The sequence below is a fragment of the Oryx dammah genome, unplaced genomic scaffold, assembly GCF_014754425.2.
Source record: "Oryx dammah isolate SB20612 unplaced genomic scaffold, SCBI_Odam_1.1 HiC_scaffold_10, whole genome shotgun sequence".
Lineage (NCBI taxonomy): Eukaryota > Metazoa > Chordata > Mammalia > Artiodactyla > Bovidae > Oryx > Oryx dammah.
The window spans coordinates 41373013-41394424 of record NW_024070194.1 but is presented as its reverse complement, the minus strand read 5'-3'; the positions used below and the strand labels follow the sequence as shown (position 1 = coordinate 41394424).

The 21412-nt window shown below is 49.5% G+C and overlaps 2 protein-coding genes across 3 annotated transcripts in view; one reads left to right on the top strand and one right to left on the bottom strand.

Annotated features, from left to right (window-relative positions):
- The window catches only part of NAPB (NSF attachment protein beta), a 34823-nt gene extending 31577 nt beyond the window's left edge, over positions 1 to 3246 (bottom strand). For both annotated transcript variants that reach the window (XM_040248866.1, XM_040248867.1), the window contains exon 1: positions 3010 to 3246. In XM_040248866.1, the coding sequence (XP_040104800.1) occupies positions 3010 to 3107 (98 nt within the window). In that variant the 5' untranslated portion in view covers positions 3108 to 3246. The remainder of the gene's footprint in view (positions 1 to 3009) is intronic.
- Positions 3247 to 14682: 11436 nt separating this feature from the next.
- CSTL1 (cystatin like 1) lies at positions 14683 to 18444 on the top strand. Its single transcript, XM_040248863.1, has 3 exons — positions 14683 to 15054; positions 17349 to 17462; positions 18129 to 18444. The coding sequence occupies exons 1-3, from the start codon at positions 14845 to 14847 to the stop codon at positions 18210 to 18212; spliced, it is 408 nt and encodes a 135-aa protein (XP_040104797.1). The 5' UTR covers positions 14683 to 14844; the 3' UTR covers positions 18213 to 18444.
- Positions 18445 to 21412: the final 2968 nt, after the last annotated feature.

Here is a 21412-nt window from a genome sequence, read left to right as displayed (position 1 = left end):
CGACACTGAGCAAAGGGGATCCACTCTTACACAGGTTTTAATCTGCAGTTGGGTTAACCAGCCCCAGGCATGAAACATTCGCAGTAAAGTAGGTTGAGCGCCTGTAACGGCCTCCAGTGCCCCAAACAGCATCACCTGCCCCCAGTAAAGTGCTGTCAGCTCTTACACAGGTGGGCTCAGTGACACCAATATGTGGGTATGTGCTGTTAACTTAGGAATCAGACATGCAGATGGACTGCACTGTGGTTTAAAGCCAGGAAAAATTCTCTGGCTAAGGGAGCTAGGGCAGAGAGGATTAACACAGGTATCCCAGCCCAGAAAGCTGAAGACAGGTGCAAGTCATGCCCAACGTAAAGTAAGATTCTGAACACCTAAAACTGACAGAGAATCTAGCTGTTGGCTTCAAAGAATTATGTAACACTATTAAAGCTCAAAGAACTCTGAGTATCCTTCTTCCCCAAGCTTTTCCAGAGACAAGCCTTACTAAAACCACAGTCCTCCACAGTATAAATAACCCTTATGTGGTGCAAAGCTCTTTCAAATATTGATATTTTACTTCATTAAAAGCCCAAGGATGCAGTTCCAAAAAGCCTCTGACTCTGAAATCCTGGCAAAGTCAACTTCGTCTGTTTGGTTCTCTGTTTCCTTGAGAAATAACCGGGCCTCATCATTCTGATGAAGATGCTAATAATCCTCATCTTTAAGACTAAACATTTTACAAGCATATATTCACGGAACCTTCACTCACTTCTCTTACACTCATCTTACAGCACAGGAAACTGAGGCACGGAAAGGCTAAGGAACTTGCCCCTGGTCCCAGAGCAAGGACAGTACACCGATCTTCTGGATCCACGTCAGTCCTAAGACGCAATGACTTCCATGAAAACTGAGGCTGAATGCTGAGGATGAAGTCTTCCTACAATGCTCCACAACGAAACAGGTGATCAACAGTCAAGAAGAAAAAAAAAAAAGACATTTCTCTAAAGACAAAACACATTTCTAAAATCCTTTTAGGATTACTGGTTCAAGATGTGGTCAAATTTCACAAGCACAACCAACACCTCTTCATCGAAAGGAGCCAGAGGAGCATCCCTCTGAGAATCATCAAGTGCTGTCAGGCGCTTTTTTCTCTGCCGATTACAGATTCTCTTCCAGGGATGCGAATCCAGACTGGAAATGCTGTGCCATTAAGATCACCTCCCAGCTCGAGGTGCTAGGACATGAAATTTTACTGGAATAAACAATAATTGTTTTGTGATCCAGAGAAAGGAGTTACTGCTTGGTGTTAAGGTCAGGTATAAGGCAGGGTTCCTTACAGTACTGTCATAACTTTTAAAGGAGTACAAATTTGTAATTCATGGCTATACTCTAAACCATACATCATATGATACATTTAGAAACCACCAGGGATAAATGCCTTGGAGAAGGTAATGGTAACCCACTCCAATACTCCTGCCTGGAAAATCCCATGGATGGAGGAGCCTGGTAGGCTGCAGTCCATGGAGACACTAAGAGTGGAGCTCCACTGAGTGACTTCACTTTCACTTTTCACTTTCATGCACTGGAGAAGGAAATGGCAACCCACTCCAGTGTTCTTGCCTGGAGAATCCCAGGGATGGGGGAGCCTGGCGGGCTGCTGTCTATGGGGTCGCTCAGAGTCGGACACGCCTGAAGCGACTTAGCGGCGGCAGCAGCAGGGATAAATGCCTAGAGAGGTTCTTGAAGGAAGGAACCGTTACCTTCCTGCATCTTTGCATCCTATATTACCGGCACTGCATGAAACCTGCTTTTAAGCGTTTCCTGGAGATTATCAACACTGGTAAAATATCACAACTCAAACAACGAAGGTGGCAAAACAAGGAGATTCCAAACTGAATTTGCAAATGCTCTGGGTGTTGGCCAAGGGTCTTTCGCTTTCACAAGAAAATACGGAAAACCACCAGGAATTTTCTGCCTCCCTCATCCTAAACAGCTGAATCATTCACCTACTCAACCAGCCAGAATTCTTCCAAGAAACGTCAGTGCAGGCTCTGTTTTTTGAGAAGTCCGAATTTAAAGACCTTCCCTAGGAGGGGGCAGAAGAAATACAGGAATTGAACAAGATTTCCAAGAGACGCAGACTTCGAGGAGCTGCGTTATCCCTAAGCCAACCGGAGACCCTGGATAGCACATCAATCTCTGGCGAAGCAATGGCACCGGGTTGAGAGCACGTCCCCACTCACCCCACGGCTATTATCGGTGTGCTTGGCGCAAAGCGCGCGGGCACAGGGCGGCGGACTGCGGGCCGGGCGCCCCAGCAGGGGTCTGGGGCCCGCCTCTCCCCGGAGCTTCACGCCCACGCGGGACTCCAGAGAGGGGCGGGCCGACTCCAGGCGAAAGAACAAACCTGTGTGGCCGCCGCGGGGTCACGCACACTCGTGCTCGGCCAGTGGGACCCGGGACCCGGCACCCGTGCGGGGTGGGGGGGGTGGGTAGGTGGGCCCCCTCCGAGGGTCCTAGAAGATCTCGGAAGGGCATGTAGGGGGCCCTGGGGTCGTCCTGAAGGGTTCTAGTGGGCGCGTGGGGCTCCGGAGATTCTAGGGGGTCCCTGGAGGCAAGGTGGGGGGCTCCGGGGATTCTAGGGGGTCCCTGGAAGCAAGGTGGGGGGCTCCGGGGATTCTAAGAGGTCCCTGGAGGCAAGGTAGGGGGCTCCGAGGGCCCTCCGAGAGTCCTAGGGCCATCCCTGGAAGGGTGTGGGGGCTTCGGGGATCCTAGAGGATCCCTGGAGGGCGTGGGGTGCTCCGGGGATTCCAGGGAGTCCCTGGAGGCAAGGGGGGAGACTTTGGGGATCCTAGGGTATCCCTGGAGGGCGTGGGGGCCCTGCGGCGTCCTGGGGACCCCAGGGGGCGCCGAGGAGACCTAGGGGAATTTCTGGAGGGTGTGTGGGGATTAGAGGGCCCCCGGGGCGCTCTGGGGGCCGCCGGGCAGGGACGGAAACCCTCCCCGAGACACGCGTGGTCCGGCGCTCACCCAAACAGCCCTCGGAGGAAGGAGTGGGAGGCCTTGACTCGCTTCTCGGCCTCGGCCATCAGCTGCACTGCCTCTCTCTCCTTCCCCGCGTTGTCCATGTCGCCGGCCTCACTCCCCGCCACAACCTTACCAGGCCGGACGCGCCGCCCGCACCTCCCAGTCCTCTCTCAGCGGCTTGGCGCAGAGGCGCGGCGCGCGGCCTCTCGGGAGTTGTAGTCCAGGCGGTGCCACGGCCGTCCTCTCGCAGCGGCCGGGCTCAGAGGCGCGGCGCGCGGCCTCTCGGGAGTTGTAGTCCACGTTCGGTCCGCGGGAGCCTGCGAGACGCCCGCTCCAGTTTCCTGAAGGGCGCAGAGCCGGCCGACAGCTGGAGTCTGGAGGCGGGTGCCTGACTTTCTCTGTAGGACCTTCGGACCAGGAGAGCGTTTTGCCTTTAAAGATGCGGGAGATGGAAAAGGGCCCGAGGCTTCCAGGGAAGACGGCCTGAAACGGCAGCATCCCGTTGCATCAAGAGTCCTTGCCCAGGACGACCGACCGTGGCCAGGGGTTGGTCCTGGGGCGTGGGATAACGGAGTGGGTGAGGACACGGCGGGTGCCCGGGTGCCCGCAGGAAACCTCAACCGCACGCGAACTGCGCGAGCGATGCAGGGCGGCCACGGGAACGGGCCCTAACCCTGCAAAGGTCACGCGCCCACCGCTCAGCTCCAGGGAGGACCCAGTTTATCGGAAGAGCCAGGCAGTTAAGAAGGAAGCATTTGCCCCAAGACAAATTCACAGTTGGTTTTCCGTCTCCATGTGAATGTCTGTCTTCTTCCCTGGTTACCGAAGACTTCCATATATAGGATCTGTGCATAATCCTCTATTGACTGAATTCTTTTCAATGGACACGAGCCATTGAGATCTCTTATTCTTGACATAATGCTGGCCTCAGTGTGGAGTGGATTTCTTAGGCCACAGTTCTGCCTGCCAGGACGACGTCTATTCTCCTGGGAGAAGTATTCATAGATAGACGGTCTCCTGTGCCAGTAATTTCCCGGCCTGTCCCAGAGGGAGTTATTCTGTAATGCAAAGTCTAGACCATTTATATTTGGGAATACTAAAGCAAAGGTAGTGATGCAATTATGAAAGTCACTACCAAAGGAGAACTTGTGACAGCTTCAAACTATTAATACATACACTGTGGGCACTGGCACACAAAATACATCTAAGTAAATGAAGCCTGTCTTGACAGAGCAAGGCAAATGGGGTCAAACTCCTAGAAAGAAAGGTCACTAAAGCATATGTCAGAGTTCCTACAGTGCAGGCACTTCAGAGGCAGAAGGAAGCCTTAGATTCTCAGGTGGGGTTTATTTATTTTCACTACATCCGTTATTCTGACTTCAAAAAACTAATTTGGAGCAGGATTGGGAAAGGAGGAGGCAGGAAATTAGGAAATTAGGAAATACTCAATGTGGAGTAAAGAGAAAAACTGCAAAAAGTGGGCATGAGCATCTGAGAAGCAGAGCAGCCTCTGTGGATTTGGTGGCAGGACCAACCCAGAAGCTCCAAGGGCAGCATCAGCGTGTTGATTAAAGCAGTTCCCAAAGGATGTTCAAGAAATACCGATCTCTAACCCCCTAGCTCTCTGTGTCGGCATCTCCTGAAGCTGGAGTCTAGGAAGTGTGTGTTTAAGAAACACGTAGGAAATGGACTGGTAGACATGGATTGGTGAGGAGTGGGATGAACTGTGAGAGTGGGATTGATGTATGTGCAATGCTGTGTGTAAAACAGGTGGCAGGAAGCTGCTGTATAACACAAGGAGCTCAGCTTGGGGCTCTATGACGGCCTAGATGGATGGGATGCAGTGGGTGGGAGGGAGGCCCAAGAGGGAGGGGATATATGTATACAGCTAGCTCATTCACTTTGTTGTACAGCAGAAACTGACACAACATTGTTAGAACAACTATATGCCTATTAAAAAAGAAAGAACACTACTATTCTAGAGCATCCAATTCATGCACCGAGTGTAACATATCAGTTCACCATTGTGGCATATTTGAGTTTTGTCACATTTGGCTGTTACCAAAATACTCAGGTCCATCCCAAGATGCAAGAAAGGCTTTCCCAGAAGCAGTCACATGGACCTGGCTGCTTTAGGGTGTGGGGTCTCTTCCCCTCCACGCTCTGCACAGGTGACAGGATCAGGAAACGTGTGATGCTTGTTGCCCACGGATTCCATACTTGCCACTGTGCCTACTCCCTAACATCTCTTTGTAACCAAATCAATACCAGGGTACTTTTGCGGTCATTTGTGGACCTGGGCAGAGCAGGAGACCTTGGCATGCCCGATGCTCACGAGGACAAGACCGTGCTGCTCTCGTTACAAATCAGTGTCCTTCTCGTTGTCTATTTAATGCCATGTTCTCCCCACTTTGTACTTTCTGTTGGTGATTTCACTGTTTAAACTGTCCCCCAAGCACCATGCTGAAGTGCTGTCTAGTGTCTTCAGGGGAGAAGGCTGGACTGTGCCCTCCAGAGAAAACACGTGTGTTGGATGAACTTCCTTCAGGCATGAGTTGTGGGGCTGTGGGCTGTGAGTCCATGTTAACAAGTCACTGAGATGTCAAATCAAACGAAATATGTTGTGTGCAAGAAGGTTACATACTGATGGGTGACCAACATGGGAAGCAAACCTGCGTTTCCCTGGGGGTTGAAAGGTGGGGCAGGATGATGGTTCAGTCTTTGTTAATTCAGGATCTCTACTGACTTTACAGAACTACATCTAATAGTGAGACTCGACCACTTTGAGAGGGTGTCTGGTAGACAATGAAGTCAAATCACGGAATCTCTCTTCCCATTCCCCAAAAGAAATGGACAAAAATTTTTTTTAAATCTATCAACTTTTCCCGAGAATGAAAGCAGGGAAATCTCTCCATGTCAGACCACCTTACCCCCAGCCCCACTCGCCAGCCACCTCGTGGTGCTGTCTTCTCTGTGGTTCTGACCTGTACGGACTGCATCCATGGGGCCATGACCTCTGACTTCCTGTTGTATTTGGACAAAATATGCCCAGGCAGAGGTGGAGGGCAGAAGGTAAGAAACATCATGGCAGTTTTCCTTGGTTTCCTGGTCAGGTGACCATATGAGGCTCCCTTCATCCTGCAGGAAATGACAGTCCTGTGCCCTGGGTTCCTTCGCCCACAGCATTGCAGGTACCCCCATAAGTAAGCCCTCCTTTTGCTAGTGTGTCCTGCAGGGACCCAGATAGACATGTTCCCCGGGTCATTGTCTGAAGCCCATATAACCTTGAAACCCAGAACAGAAAAGGTCGGTGTGAGAAAAGACAATTTGGAGCCAGTCTCACGAACATAGATGCAAAAATTCTAAACAAACATTAGTAAACACACCATGCAAAAAAAAGAAAATCTTAACAGTTATGGACATAAATATGAAATGCTAAACTTTAAAACTTTAAGAAGTTTTAAGTGAAAATACAGGAAAATAGCTTTATGACCTTAATTTCCTAAATAGACATCAGAACTGCAAACTGTAAGAGAAAAAACTGATACATTCACTCCATTAAGGACTTCTCTATAGCTCAAACAGGAAAGAATCTGCCTGCAATGCAGGAGACCAGGGTTCGATCCCTGGGACGGAAAGACCCTCGGAAAAAGGAATGGCAATCCATTCCAGTATTCTTTACTGGAGAATCCCATGGACAGAGAAACGTGGCAGGCTACATTCCGTGGGGTCACAAAGAGTCGGACAGGACTGAGCGACTAACACACACACACACACACACACACACACACACACACATCATTAACAGTAAAGATGTATTTTTACCAACTTAGCATAGCTCACACAGAAAGAGGAAACCACAACCCAGGAAAGGATATTTGCAGCACACCTACCCGCAAATCATTATTATTAAGGATAAAGAAATTACAGATCAGTGGAACACTGACAACCAAATAGAAAACATGGGCAAAGAACTTGAAGACTTGAAGGTTACAGCAGCAAAGTCTGGATCCTCTTCAGCTTTTGCTGCTGTTTGCCTGGGGAGAATGGAGGTATGTTCACAGAAAACCAGTCAATGGCCGCCAGTGGCCTTCAGGGCCTGGGTCCCCTTTCTTTGTTTTCAGAATGGGTCTTGACCACTATTTAAGTGACATAGCCTGCTTTGTTGATGGTGTTCAGTCGCTAAGTCATGTCCTACTCTTTTTTTTTTAATTTAAATTTATTTTAATTGGAGGCTAATTACTTTACAATATTGTATCGGTTTTGCCATACATCAACATGAATCCACACGGGTGTACATGTGTTTCCCATCCTCAACCCCCCTCCCACCTCCCTCCCTGTACCATTCCTCTGGGTAATCCCAGTGCACCAGCCCCAAGCATCCTGTATCCTGCATCGAACCTGGACTGGAGATTCGTTTCTTATATGATATTATACATGTTTCAATGCCAGACTCTTCACTCTGTATAATAGGCTCCAGTTTCATCCACCTCATTAGAACTTTCAAATGTATTCTTTTTAATGGCTGAGTAATACTCCATTGTGTATATGTACCACAGCTTTCTTATCCATTCATCTGCTGATGGACATCTAGGTTGCTTCCATATCCTGGCTATTATAAACAGTGCTGCGATGAACATTGGGGTACACGTGTCTCTTTCAATTCTGGTTTCCTCAGTGTGTATGCCCAGCAGTGGGATTGCTGGGTCATAAGGCAGTTCTACTTCCAGTTTTTTTAAGGAATCTCCACACTGTTCTCCATAGTGGCTGTACTAGTTTGCATTCCCACCAACAGTGTAAGAGGGTTCCCTTTTCTCCACACCCTCTCCAGCATTTATTGCTCGTAGACTTTTGGATAGCAGCCATTCTGACTGGTGTGAAATGGTACCTCATTGTGGTTTTGATTTGCATTTCTCTGATAATGAGTGATGTTGAAAATCTTTTCATGTGTTTGTTAGCCATCTGTATGTCTTTTTTTGAGAAATGTCTATTTAGTTCTTTGGCTCATTTTTTGATTGGGTCGTTTATTTTTCTGGAATTGAGCTGTAGGAGTTGCTTGTATATTTTTGAGATTAGTTTTTTGTCAATTGCTTCATTTGCTATTATTTTCTCCCATTCTGAAGGCTGTCTTTTCACGTTGCTTATAGTTTCCTTCGTTGTGCAGAAGCTTTTAATTTTAATTAGGTCCCATTTGTTTATTTTTGCTTTTATTTCCAGTATTCTGGGAGGTGGGTCATAGAAGATCCTGCTGTGATTTATGTCGGAGAGTGTTTTGCCTATGTTCTCCTCTAGGAGTTTTATAGTTTCTGGTCTTAACGTTTAGATCTTTAATCCATTTTGATTTTATTTTTGTGTGTGGTGTTAGAGAGTGTTCTAGTTTCATTCTTTTACGAGGGACTCCGTGAACTGCAGCACGCTTTCTTATCCCTCACTATAGCCTGCTTAGGAGCTGATAAACCAACATCACAGGATTATGGACACCATCTGTAGAAGGCTTGCATGAGGACAATGGCATGTGAAAAACCCACCACCCCAGGCAGAAGTCCCATGGAGACAAAATGCCTGGCCCTGTGACCTCTGACCTCCTGAGCCCCGTGGTTTCTTAGGTGTCTTAGTCTGGAAAGAGCAAACGTCCCCTGGGCCTTTCAGGGCGGAGCCTTGCCACCGCTGGCAGTCTGCTGCTGGCCTGCACAGGGGGGACCAGCAAGCCTCTGGCCAGGGTCAGCCACAACCTTCTGCCTCAGCCCAGGGACCAGGGCAGCCGCTGGCGGCCGGCAGTGCCTTCTATAGCCTCCACTGGGAGCGTTCTGGACAGGCATTCATCCAGCCCGGGCTGCTCCTTGCTGGGCTTGCTTTGAAGGGCTTCTGGCAGTAGGATGAACCACAAATTGATTGGCTTCCTGCCTGGGTTCTATCCAGGTCAGCAGCCAGGCCAGAGCAGGACTGTTCAGAGGACAAGGAGGAGCTTGTCAAACACAAACCAAACAAGAAGATGGTGGAAAGCAGAACCCAGAGGGGGCCAGCCTGTTGTTTGGAGGGGCTCATTTGTTCCCCCAAAGTGAGGAGGGGAGGCTCAGGAGCAATGCAGGTCGCTAGGAGAGTGGAATACCATGACCCCATGTCCCAGCCCCAGGCCAGTCGTTCCAGAGGGATGGAGGGAAGGAATGGCTGGCAGCCCAGGGCCGTTCCACCTACCTCAGCTCCTTCTTGTGCAAACAGCCCCAGGCACTGTGCCGGCACTTCTGTACCTTTTATGATTCAACATCCACAAGCTGTTTTACTGTGACAATGACTTTACATACTCAGAAGGTGAAGCTCAGCCAAGCAACAGTGGCGAGGCCTCCCCACCTCAACAGTTGGCTCCTGCTGGGCGGTGTCCCCCTGACAGTGGCCCAGGCCCCATGGTGAGATCAGACCAACAGCGCCCCGTGGAATGTCTGCACCCAGCCTGGCCAGGCAGGAGTGCTCTCTACCTGCCTGCCTGCTCCCGAGCAGCCTGTCCTGGAACCTGCCGGACACCCTAGGGCTTCGGCTCTCACCAGCCATGTGACTCCCCCTGCCCTAGGACCTGCTCCACTTCGGGGACCAAAGGCACCCCCACTTCAGATGTCCAGTTAGACCATAGCGCGATGAGCAGTGGTTTTTCCCAGCATGGTCTCTTCAGGCTCTGTCACTGGATGTGATCAGGCCCCTTCCTCTGACCTTGTGGACTTGCCCAGGCTTCAGACCCCCCTTACTCCCCTGCCACGGCCGTATCTTTTCTGTTTTCACCCAACTGTCCCATAATCACACACGGCAATTGGGCCCCAGGCTTTCCCTTTCTGTGAGTTTTATGAGTGTTTTTCTTCTGCTAGTTGTACCATGTTTCATGGACATGATGAGCCCCCATTTGCCCTTATTTTATGGACAGTAAGTTGTTGCTTTTCCCTGCAGCGTGTTCCACCTTTCCCCCTGTTCCATGGTCTTCACCAAGCCCTGGTTTCCCCTTTTACCGTGGACAGGACCACCTCTGCTTTCCACTTATCACATGGACATGACTAAGCCCCCAACTTCTCCCTCAACTGTGGAAAGAACCCATCTCAGCCCTCTGATTTGTGGATGGAACACTGCTGCTTGACTCGTCTTGCCCAGGGATGTCCTCCAGTCCCTGTTCCTCACTTTCCGTGGACAGGACCAGGATGCTGTGTTCCCATTGGTCCACGATCTTGCCCTGTTTCATCCCTACTCTTGGAAAGAACTAAAGCACTGCTACTTCCTCATTTCACAGATGTGACCAAGGCTCTTGTTTTTCCCCTAGGCATAGACTTGATGAGGCCTCCTACTTCTTCCCACTTCCTCCTTTTCCTTGGATATGTTCATTCTCCTTTTCCTTTTCCTGGCATTTGACCAGGGCCCCTGTTCTCCCCTTATTCCATGCATATAATCAGCCCACATTTCTTAAGCAAATCTATTTGGTATGTTTGTGGGTTTCCTAACATGGCCCTTGAATATCACCTTCCCTTCCCCAGGTCCACAGACTGGTGGTGTATCCAGGGTGGCTGTACATCTAGACGTCTGGGGCAGGCTGAGCTGGTCCAGACCCAAGCACTCTCGTACATCACTCAGAATCCTTCTGTATCTGTTTCATGATTGCACACCTGCCATCCAGGCTCAAGTATTGTTGAGGCTGCCGCCTCCCTGAGCTGGACAAATCATGAAGCCATGGGGTCTGGGAGGACACCCTGCCAAGTATAGTAAGACTTTCACGCTGGAGAGTGGTCTAGGTTCCAGGACACTTGGGGTCCAACGGGCCATGGGCGTGTGTGTTCAGAGTCATGGCAGAATCATGGAGGAGGGTGTTCCTGTCTGGCTTGAGAACAGGTTCCTCCCTTCATTGTCTCCACCCTAATCTGAGATGAGTCTTTTTCCCTATTTTCATCTTATAGATGAAGAATCTGAAGCTAGGGAGATGAACCAGCTCCCCTAGAACCCAGCAAAGACCCCAGCAGAGCCAATTACAAACCTGGGTCTCCCTCATGATATCAAGCTGCTTCTCAATGACTAAGATCCTATGTATTTATTTTTGAACATTTTAATCTTTATTTTGAAGTCAGTTCAGACCTACAAAAAGGTTACAACAATAGCATCAAGTTCTCCCATCCCTACATGCTAACATCCTGTGTTAATTCTGGGACGATGGTAGAAACCAAAGAGTTAACATTTGTATTCACAGAAGAAATGTGCCAGAAGCCAGTGTGAGGAATCCTGCCCTTGACAAGGTCATGAGGAAGGAAGCTGACATAAGCAAGGCGTGCTCAGACTCCAGGGGCCCCTCTGGAAACTCCTAAGCATGTACCCCAACAAAAAATCTGCCGGCTTTTGTGCTCTGTTTTTCCACTTTTCTGATATTTTCTGGAAAAAAGTCAACTCAGGGCTTTAGTCTTCTGCATTTGAAAGGGATGTTTCAATTAAACCCCCTCTGATAGCTCTCTAGCTTGTCTAACAGGTTCCCCCGGACCTCTTACAGCTTGTGAATTGCTTACAGCCCCCCAACTGCGAGAGGCACAAAGCTTAAAAGCATCTTAAAGATACAGAGCCTTTTCTAAAGAGTTAAAAATTATATTGGTGGAGGGTTTTCACTGTTGACTCAATGATTGCCTCCAGGCCTCCATATTCTTTATCTTTTAGGCACCTGGGAAGATGTTAATCAATGTAAACGGGATATGGAAAAAGATATATAGTAGTTGTGATGTTAGCAACACTAGACTTTTGAGTTAATTGCTTTTCCTTTATTATAAATCACTGTACTCCTTTCACTTGATATAAACTGCTGTATCCTTGCTATGTAAGAATGTAACTTTATTTAGTGCTTTCTGAGAGTGGCACCAGACTTTGGGAAGATCAACACAAATAAGTCTTCTGGTTGACAAACCCTTATCAGAAAAAAGGCTGTAAAATGTTAATTGGCCCCTTTTGCTGGAAGATGATGTAATTACCTAAGACTTGTGTATACAATTAGGTATGCAGAGAGAAAAGCCTGGTTTTGATAAGAGTCTGGACTGCTAACGCTGCATAACTTTGTTACCCATTGATCTCCATGTTTTATCGTAAGTATAAAAAGCCTTCTGAACAATAAAGAACAGGACCAGTTTCTCGGCCTAGTCTCTCAGCCTGGTTTCTTGGGAATCTGGCTCCCCCCCGTGTCTCTCTCTCTTTCCTCTTTTCCCTTTCCCTCCCTCTGCCCTTTGCCTTAATTTCTGGCTGAATTTCCATCTGGGGCGCCCTGGCTGTTAAGACCCGCGCGAAAGGGAGCCTAAGGCGAGGCACCCTTAGATATTCAAGCGAGCACCGGTGGCCCAACTTAGATGGTGCAAATTCCTTGTCTGGAATTTTATTGGTCTTCCGCGTAATCCAAGCTATTCAGTCCTCTTCCTCCACTTAATCTTCCTACTACACTATTTCTTACTAATCTAATCTTATATTAATAAATAAATAAGTCTTTTCTCGCCAACTCTGTCCACCCTTTGAATTCCCTGGATCCACCGGGGCTGGACCCCAGCAGAAATGTTCACATATTGAAGTAGGAGTTAATTCTGGCTTATATATGAAGTGAAGTGAAGTGATGTCGCTCAGTTGTGTCCGACTCTTTGCGACCCCATGGACTGTAACCCACCAGGCTCCTCCATCCATGGAATTTTCTAGGCAAGAGTACTGGAGTGGGTTGCCATTTCCTTCTCCAGGGGATCTTCCCAACCCAGGGATCAAACCCTGGTCTCCTGCACTGTAGGCAGACGCTTTACTGTCTGAGCCACCAGGGAATCCCCAGGCTTATATATGAGTTGTGTTGAATTTTATGCTAATTAAAACAGCCTGTTTGTGACCCATCAGACATACACTGTATATCTGCTTTAATCGCTAAAGAAAAGGGCAGACTGTCCAGAAGTTTATAACATCTGAAGATAAGAGATAAATGCCTCCCTTCCTAGGATGCCGATGTTGAGACTCCTTGATGATAAGACTCCTCCCAGGGCCACAGCTGAACTGACTCTCTGTATACTTGCTGATCCAGTTTTTTTGAACCCCTGAAGGCATGTATCCCTGACTGGTTTGATGTTCTTTGTTCTAATACAGCATAAAACTACTGACAGCCATGCTTCTTCCCAGAAGTTCCTCAGAGTTATCTGAGGTGTTGTGTCTCTGGATATACTCCTCAGTTTATCTCAAATAGAGCCCTTTTCTATCCCTGTTATAGATGGGTTATTGGTTATTCATGTCAACAGTTTTACGCTATTAGTCTACAGACCTTACCCACATTTCATAATTGTCCCACTAGAGTTCTTTGTCTGGAGCAGAATGCCATTCAGGATCCTACTTCGATCAGTGTTTTAAGCACAGGGAGCTCTTATGGGCTTATGGGTGCTGGTGATGGAGTTTAGGACAAGTTATCCCCAAATATGGCACCTTGGCCCAAAGATGGTCTTAAGCCGGAGGAGTCTGAAAAAATGGCAGAAGCAGGAAGGTCACTCTGACCTCCCCACTAGTCCTTCCTTCCTGAAGCAGGAGATAAATGTACCAAGTGAAACCATCCCCTCCCTGCACATGAGGACAGAGGTTGTCCTGGTAGCTGGAGACTGGAACACAGAGCCAAGGAGTCTGCATAAACTAACCTGTTACCCCTGCACCATAGGGTACCCTGAACTCAACCCCTTCGTCTTGGTTACTTCACAGTTTTACTGTGTCTACAAGTTATGAAAGCTCCCTGCTCCGGTCTCTTCTCTGGATCTTCACTTTCTTGCGGAGGCTCCCAGGTACTTGTGAAAGCCCAGAAAGTTGGTTGCCTTTTTCCTGTTAATCTGGCTTCTGTCAATTTAATTCTTAGGCCCAGACAGAAACCCAACGAGTGGAGAGGAAATTTCCCCTCCTGCACAGGTAACACCTAATCTCCGGGGGACTGCAGGATTTAATTTCTAAACAAGGCGCACTGCTCATTGCTCCCTCATAGAAAGGCCAGGGTTACCTCACAAAGCTCTGCTGGGGTCACACCAAGATGGTAAGGGCTAGCACTGGGGCCTGCAGGCACACTTGGATCCAGCAGCAGAACCCTGTGGTCAGTGGATGGCAGAGAGCCAGTGCCAAAAGGGAAGCACAGGAAATAGTGGATCGCTGGCCTAGACAGCTGGAACCCACTGTAGGTAATTGGAATGTATCAGGCCCTCATCCCTTGCATCCCAGTTCAAGCATCACCTTCTCTGTAACCTTCCCCCAGTCCCACAGACAGCCTCTTTTCCATCTGATGAAAGAAAGTGAAAGGAGTTGGTCACGTCTGAGTCTTTGCGACCCCATGGACTATATAGCCTGCCAGGCTCCTCTGTCCATGGAATTCTTTAGGCAAGAATACTGCAGTGAGTAGCTATTCCCTTCTCCAGGGGCTCTTCCCAAGCCATGGGTCCAACCCAGGTCTCCTGCATTGCAGGTGCATTCTTTACCGTCTGAGTCACCAGGGAAACCCCTTCTCTGTCTGATACATCACCTCTTCTTGCCTGCGGGGTCTGTCCTGGGGGCTTTCCTCCTAGTAGGGTATGAAGGGGGAGAGAGGCATTTAGAAATCATACTTGCCTCAGTTACTGAGAAACCCAGGGGGTGAGAAAAGTGAATGACCCTCTGCAGGTCCCTTGCAGGTCCTCCGGTCAAGTCACAGGCAAGCCCCGGAAAGAAGGGGTCAAGGTCTCGGTTCTCGGTTTCACGCAGGCAGGCATCTCCCGTGGAAACCTGCGTTGGTGAGGGCAGCAGGGAGAGCAAGTGAGTGGACGTGGCTGCACCTTCCTACCTGAAAAGCCCCGTGGAGAGGAGACCACAGAGATGGGAGCTGGACGCTGGGGGAACCCTCTGCTGCTGCTCACGGCCCTGGCGCTCGTGCTGGGTCGGCATCAACAGTGGCCTGGCTTCCAGGATTCCGAGAGCCCGAAGAACGTGAACGCCACGCTCACCTTCTTATTGGAGAACTACAACAACAACAGCAATGACTCCTACCTGTTTGGCATAGACAAGCTGCTCCGCAGCCAGGTGCAGGTGAGACGGCGGCACAGGTGTGGCTCCCAGAGAGGGCTGGGGTGGGGGGCGGCTTCCTGGGAGCCGGCCCTGCAGGGTCCTTCAGACCCCGAGCCCCCTGAGTATCCTCTCAGCTTCTTAGCTACTCTTCTGGGGGGAAGAATTGGTTTCATCCAGAAATTGGCCAGAGGGACAGCAACCGAGGATGGTTTCATTGCCTTTATTATTCCTCTCTTTGGGCAAAATATAAGCATTCATGTCCACAGCTTGAAAATCTGGATCTGGAAATCGTAGCTGTGTCCTTGAGAAACCCAGAATGATACAGAAAGCCTCTAGTTGGGTCCTTTCCGAACCTGGAATTACCCATCCTCTCTCATTTTGTTTAACATATAAAGTTTCTCTAAAATACATCAGTTGAAGGATAATAGAGGAAAGCAAAGCTGTTTTAAAAAACACTTCTGTTGGTCGAACCTGCCCTCAAGGTTAGAGAGTAAACTGTATGAGTTAGGACAGCGACAGTAATATACCTTGGTTCGAGTTGCTGGATTTGGGAAATAACTGACTTGGAGATCAAGGCTCCGGTTAGAGAGAGGGGCGGCAGGAATGGAGCCCAGGGTAGGGCGGGCCATCAGGCAGTGCTGGTGTGACCGAAAGGGCCTCACTGGGCATGGACAGCAGCCAGTCCACCTGAATCACTCCTGCTGCGCGACGACAGCACACAGGCCCAAGGACACTGAGCTGATGTGGCCACAAGGTGGCAGCCACTCGCCACATTCTGCCCAAGGGTGGCCTTTTCTTCCCCCTGTTGGTCCCTGGGATAAAGCTGGAATTCCAAGAGGCCAGTAACAGAGTTGGTGAAAGTGAAGTGAAAGCGAAAGTCGCTTAGTAGTGTCCGACTCTTTGTGACCCCATGGACTGTTGGTCCTCTATTACTACCAGTTAACTCAAGTAATTGTTTACAAGCGAACTTCTGGTATCACTCAGCCAGGTTAGTGGACAGAGAGTGTGCCCCTGAGGGTCCAGGTGACCTGGGGCCAGGCCCCTGGGCAGGCCTGTGTGCTGCCCATTGACTGCTTCCATCCGTGCCTCACAGCGGGCAGGGAGGGGACACAGTGGCCGTCTTTGCTGGGCTCCCAGTGCCCCTTCTGGTTTTGACACCCAGCTCCTCCTAATTGTGGGGTCTTGGTCAAGTGCCATCCAGACTCTCCAGGCCTCAGCTTCCTGACCTTCGAAGTGGGCTGAGTAAGAGTGAAGTAGCACCTGTGAAAACATTTGTATCATCACGATCATTCCTATTATGATTTAACAAATAAGTCTAACAATGAATAAGAAAACATGGAGCATACTCAAGCTTCCCTGGTGGCTCAGATGGCAAAGAATCTGCTTGCACACACAAAAAAAGAATCTGCCTGCAATGCAGGAGACCTGACTTCAATCCTTGGGTCGAGAAGATACTCTGGAGAAGGAAATGGCAATGCACTCCAGTACTCTTGCCTGGAGAATCCTGTGGCCAGAGGAGCCCAAGGGGTTATAGCCCATGGGGTCACAAAGAGTTGGACATGACTGAACAACTGAGCAGGCGAGCCCAAGCACACTAAAAGGTTGGTTAACTTTAAGCTAGCCTTCTAGATTCTTCACACATGCAGGGTGTGCTGAGGGTCAGTGAGGAAACTCTTGGCACCAGTCTTGCTAGCTGGTTGGAGCGATCCTTAGATGAAAAGCCAGGAGCCCTGAATCCTGATGTCAGACCGGGCCCATGTCCTGACATCCTTCCAGGGGTTGCTGGGATCAGGATGGTTGTCCTATCCCAGTTCCCTCTCCCTGCTTCTCTGCCCTGAGGTTTTCTGGGGCCTGTCCTCCCAGGAGTCACCCCACAGAGTGCCCAGCCTTCTCACCGCTTTGAGCACTAACTTTGAGACAAGGCAGCAGGGAGGGAAGATGAGGACAGAGACAGAGTCCAGGAACGAGACTAGCCCATATGGCTCCATCCACGTGTTCTGAGGACCACAGTGCAGACTTGGGTGCATGATGGGACTGCAGCCAGGTTGCCTCCCTGGTCCCAAGGATGTGAGGGAGACAGGTAAGAAGCCACGTGTGGCCGCAGCAGTAGAGCGGGTACAGAGCAAGGACTGGGCATCGCAGATCCCAGGTAGTGATCAGGGGGCACTGGGCATCCTCCAGCAGGTAGGGAGGAGGCTGAGCCCCGGGAATGGACCAGGGACGGAGGCTCCTGAAGCTCTTCTCCTGTCCCAGCTCCTCCGGGAGAGCGTCAGCCATGCTGGGAGTCAAAGCTAACAGCCTTTGCTTCTTGGTAGCTGACGACGGGCGTGGAGTACCTGATTACCGTGAAGATTAGCCGGACCAAGTGCAAGAGGAACAGCACGAAAAACCGCTCGTGCCCCCTTCAGACCAAGAAGAATCTGAAGAAGGTGTGTCCTGACAAGCAGCTGACGAGGGGCTCCAGTCAAGGGGGCAGAAAACATTGCCCAGGAAACGTGGATAGGTGTCAGGGGCCATGTGGCTGCGGCAGAGCCAGGACTCAGCCACGGGGCTGCCTGATGCCACAGGTGGCCCCCGGGGTGGGGAGGGGAAAGGGAAGCGCTGTAACTGGCATCTCTGCATCCTGGGCTGGCACCGCCCCGGCCCCAGGTCTCTGGGCTGCCGGACCCCTTGCCCACCTGGTCCACTCCCTGGACCTCAGGTGGAAGTGGCCTTACTTTCCTTGGGGACCTTGTTCTGTCTTGGTCCGCATACCTGGATCCCTCTGGATTGTCCAGTCACCTCCTTTTCTCCCAACCTCTGCCCTCCTCCTGGTCCCTCCTGCAAGTTGGCAGGCCTGAGGGTCTCTCTCACTGCGCCTGGGAGGGAAGTGCAGGAGGACTGGGTGGGGGAGCCCAGGATGACATTCCTGTGCTGACTCGGACACCCCCTTCACCCCTAGCATGTGCCAGAGAGCAAAACCCACTTCGCCCATGTGGTTGGGCCTCAGCCTCAGCACAGAGTCCAGACTCCCCAAGCGGGTGGGGGGCAGGGGCAGAAACTTGTCATCTTTAAGAACCATTTCCCTGAAAGCTGTTTTCTCTCTTCTCCCACAGAGTTTCATTTGCGACTTTCTGGTGTACACTCTACCCTGGATGAACCATTACCAGCTCTGGAACAACTCATGCCTGGATGTATAGATCCTTGATGGAACCTGGGGCTGCTGTGCTGGGTGCTTTGTGCTGTAGAATCCGCCAGGCCCTCATATCCGTCAATGAAATCTCGTCCACACTCACATACACGTGCACACTCATGGCCACCCAAAACTCTCCCACGTGCTCTCACACTCATGCACAGAGTCGATGGTCTTTAGGCAGCTGATGCCATTTCAGCAGAAGGTGGTTAATTCTTTGGGGGAACCTCATAACTTAGTTCCCACCCTCAGTCACATCTCTGGGCTTTTCTTAGTTCAGGTACCTTCTGACTCTGGCCTGAGCTTGGAGGGCCCAGTTTCTGCCCCATGCATGGATAACTCTATGACTGACACTAGTCTCTGTGAGTACGTCAGGGGCCCCAATGCCCACCTCCAGGCTCAGGAATTCACTGGGAGGACTCTCAGGGTGCTCAGGGATGTGATTATTACAGCGATGGATACAGGACAAAATCAGCACAGGGAAGAGGCTCTGGGGGAGACATCACAGACATCAGGCTCAGGATTCCAGCATCCCTTCTCGGGGCCACCACATGGGACACCCCTCAGTCCTCTAGGAATTCGATGGAATGTGCCAGGGAATCTCCCTGGGGACTTGGTGCTGTTCACATGGCAGCCTCTGCCCAGCGTGTACCGAAATCGCGGACTTGTGGAAAGAAAACAGGTGCTCAGCGTAAACCCCATTGTTTGTATAAGCATTGTAGACATAGTGAGGCCCTCTTATCACTGAGGGAAAGTTTTATATCAGCATCGGAATGGTTTATCATCCAAATTCCCAGGCTCCAGCCAAGGCCAGGCTTGCCAGCAGGCCTTTCCAAGGACCCTATCTTGGGCTGGCCGTGGGAGCTTTTCTTGACAGAGGGTTTTTGAGCCTCTCTTGGGCTCACGGCTGGGAGAGTGAGACCCATGGTGTCTTCCCTCATGCAACTCACAAGTCGAGCAGAAAAGATGCGCCCTTAACCACTAGTGGATTGGCTGTGGGCTGAGCGCTGCCCTCGGACCAGCTGGCCTCCTCCCTGGGGATTGGGTCTCACCAGCAGTCATAATGGTAACTGGAGAGAGTGTTTTCAAAGGGGAAAAGTAAACACACGAGCAAGAACCTCACATTTGCCGGAAGGTCCTGAGTCAGAAGAGAGAATGGAGGTAAAGGGTTAAAGGTGGGGAAATTGTGCAAAAAAAGAGGAATGTCCAGTTTTGCAAATCTGATGTCCAAGAGGGCTGCCTGGGGACCTGGCACTGCCTGCTATCCTTGCGCCCTCATTGATCAGAGTGAGAGTCCTATGAAATGACATCTTATCACCCTGCCACAGGCCAAGAGCCTCCAGGAAACCTCTGTGTCCAGATCCTAACATCCCAGCCGAGTTTGGCCTAGTGGCTGACTTCTAGAAATGGAATGTAAATGGAGATAAACTGTCTACACATCTCTCAAACTGGTAGAATATTGATGCGAGTAAACCAAATTATATATACGTACTGTAATATCTAGAGTGACCACTAAAAAGTGTATGTGGAGAAACATAGCAAAAGCAGTATAAAAATACATGAAAAAAGCCAAAAACAGTATAGATACACACAAGTGGACTTCTTTTTAAAAAATGTTCAAAAAACTCACAGGAAAAATAAAACAGAAATAAAAAGCAGAGAGAATAGAGAACAAATAGCAAAATAGGCATAATCACTGACATATTAATAATTATATGCATGGTACATACAAGTCATGTGTAAATTGTCTCAATGAGCCAATCAAAAGACAGAGATTGATAGAGTGGATTTAGAAAATGACCCAACTGTAGGCTGTCTACAAGAAGCTTTCCTTAAACATAATGATATAGGTAGGTTGAAAATAAAAGGGTGAAAAAAGTTTTATTATGCAAGCATTCATTGAAAGCATGAGAGCCTACATTAGTATCAGAAGTTGACCTCAGAGCAAAGATTGTCACCAGAGATGATATTGCTATTTAGCCTCTAAGTTGTGTCTGACTCTTCTGCACCCCTATGGTCTGTAGCCCACCAGGCTTCTCTGCCCATGGGATTTCCCAGGCAGGAATACTGGAGTGGGTTGCCATTTCCTCCTCCAGGGCATCTTCTCAACCCAGGGATGGAACCCGCGTCTCCTGTGTCTTCTGCATTGGCGAGGGGAGTCTTTACCACTGGGCCACAGAGAAGCCCGTCTCCAGAGACAGGAACATTATAATACATCCACTCCGGAAAAGCTTGACAGTTTCTTTCTTTTTTAATCTTAAAATATGCTTTGCCACATAACTCAGCAATTGCACTCCTGGACATTTAACTTAGAGAAATGAAAATTTAGTTCCACACGTAAATCTTACATCAATGGTCCCTAACCTCCAGGATCTAATGCCTGATGATCTGAAGTGGAGCTGATGTAATAAAATAATAATAAAGTGTACAATAACTGTAATGCCCTTGAATCATCCTGAAATATCCCCCACCCCTCCTCAGCCCATGGAAAAGTTGTTTTCCACGAAACTGGTCCCTGAAGCCAAAAAGGTTGGGGACCACTGCCTTACATGATTGTCCATAGAGGAGAAGGGGACGACCGAGGATGAGATGGCTGGATGGCATCACGGACTCGATGGACGTGAGTCTGAGTGAACTCTGAGAGATGGTGATAAACAGGGAGGCCTGGCGTGCTGCGATTCATGGGGTCGCAAAGAGTCGGGCACGACTGAGCGACTGAACTGAACTGAACTGAACAACTAACACACCTGCAACAAGTAAATAGTTAACTCTGGTACTGAGTACACCGTGGAATGCCACTCAGGAGTTAAAAGGCGCTTACTGCTGATGCATGAAATGACTTGGATGGATCCCAAGGGCATTGTTACCAGTCCCCAAAGAGCCCTGTATGATTCCATTTATACAATATGTGTTGCTTGGTACAGTGATAGAGATGGAGAAATTAGTGATTTCTGGAAGCACGAGAGGGTGAAGGAAGGGTGCGATTGCCGTGGCGTTCGGGCAGAAGGTCTTCGTGGAGGTGGCCACACAAATCTACATATGTGATGAAAGGACACACACACACTGTATGGTGTCAATTTCCTGCCTGTGATATTTTTCCATAATTACAAAAGATGTAACCATGGTTGGGGGAGGAACTAAATGAAAGGTAAAGGGACCATTCTGCATTCTTTGTAACTTCCTCTGAATCTACAGTGATTTCAAAAT

Excerpts from the sequence above, each read along its gene's own strand:
- CSTL1 (XM_040248863.1), top strand. The coding sequence starts at position 14,845 with ATGGGAGCTGGACGCTGGGGGAACCCTCTGCTGCTGCTCACGGCCCTG. Across the intron at positions 15,055-17,348 it reads TGCTCCGCAGCCAGGTGCAG|CTGACGACGGGCGTGGAGTA; the intron begins GTGAGACGGCGG and ends GCTTCTTGGTAG. Across the intron at positions 17,463-18,128 it reads CCAAGAAGAATCTGAAGAAG|AGTTTCATTTGCGACTTTCT; the intron begins GTGTGTCCTGAC and ends CTTCTCCCACAG.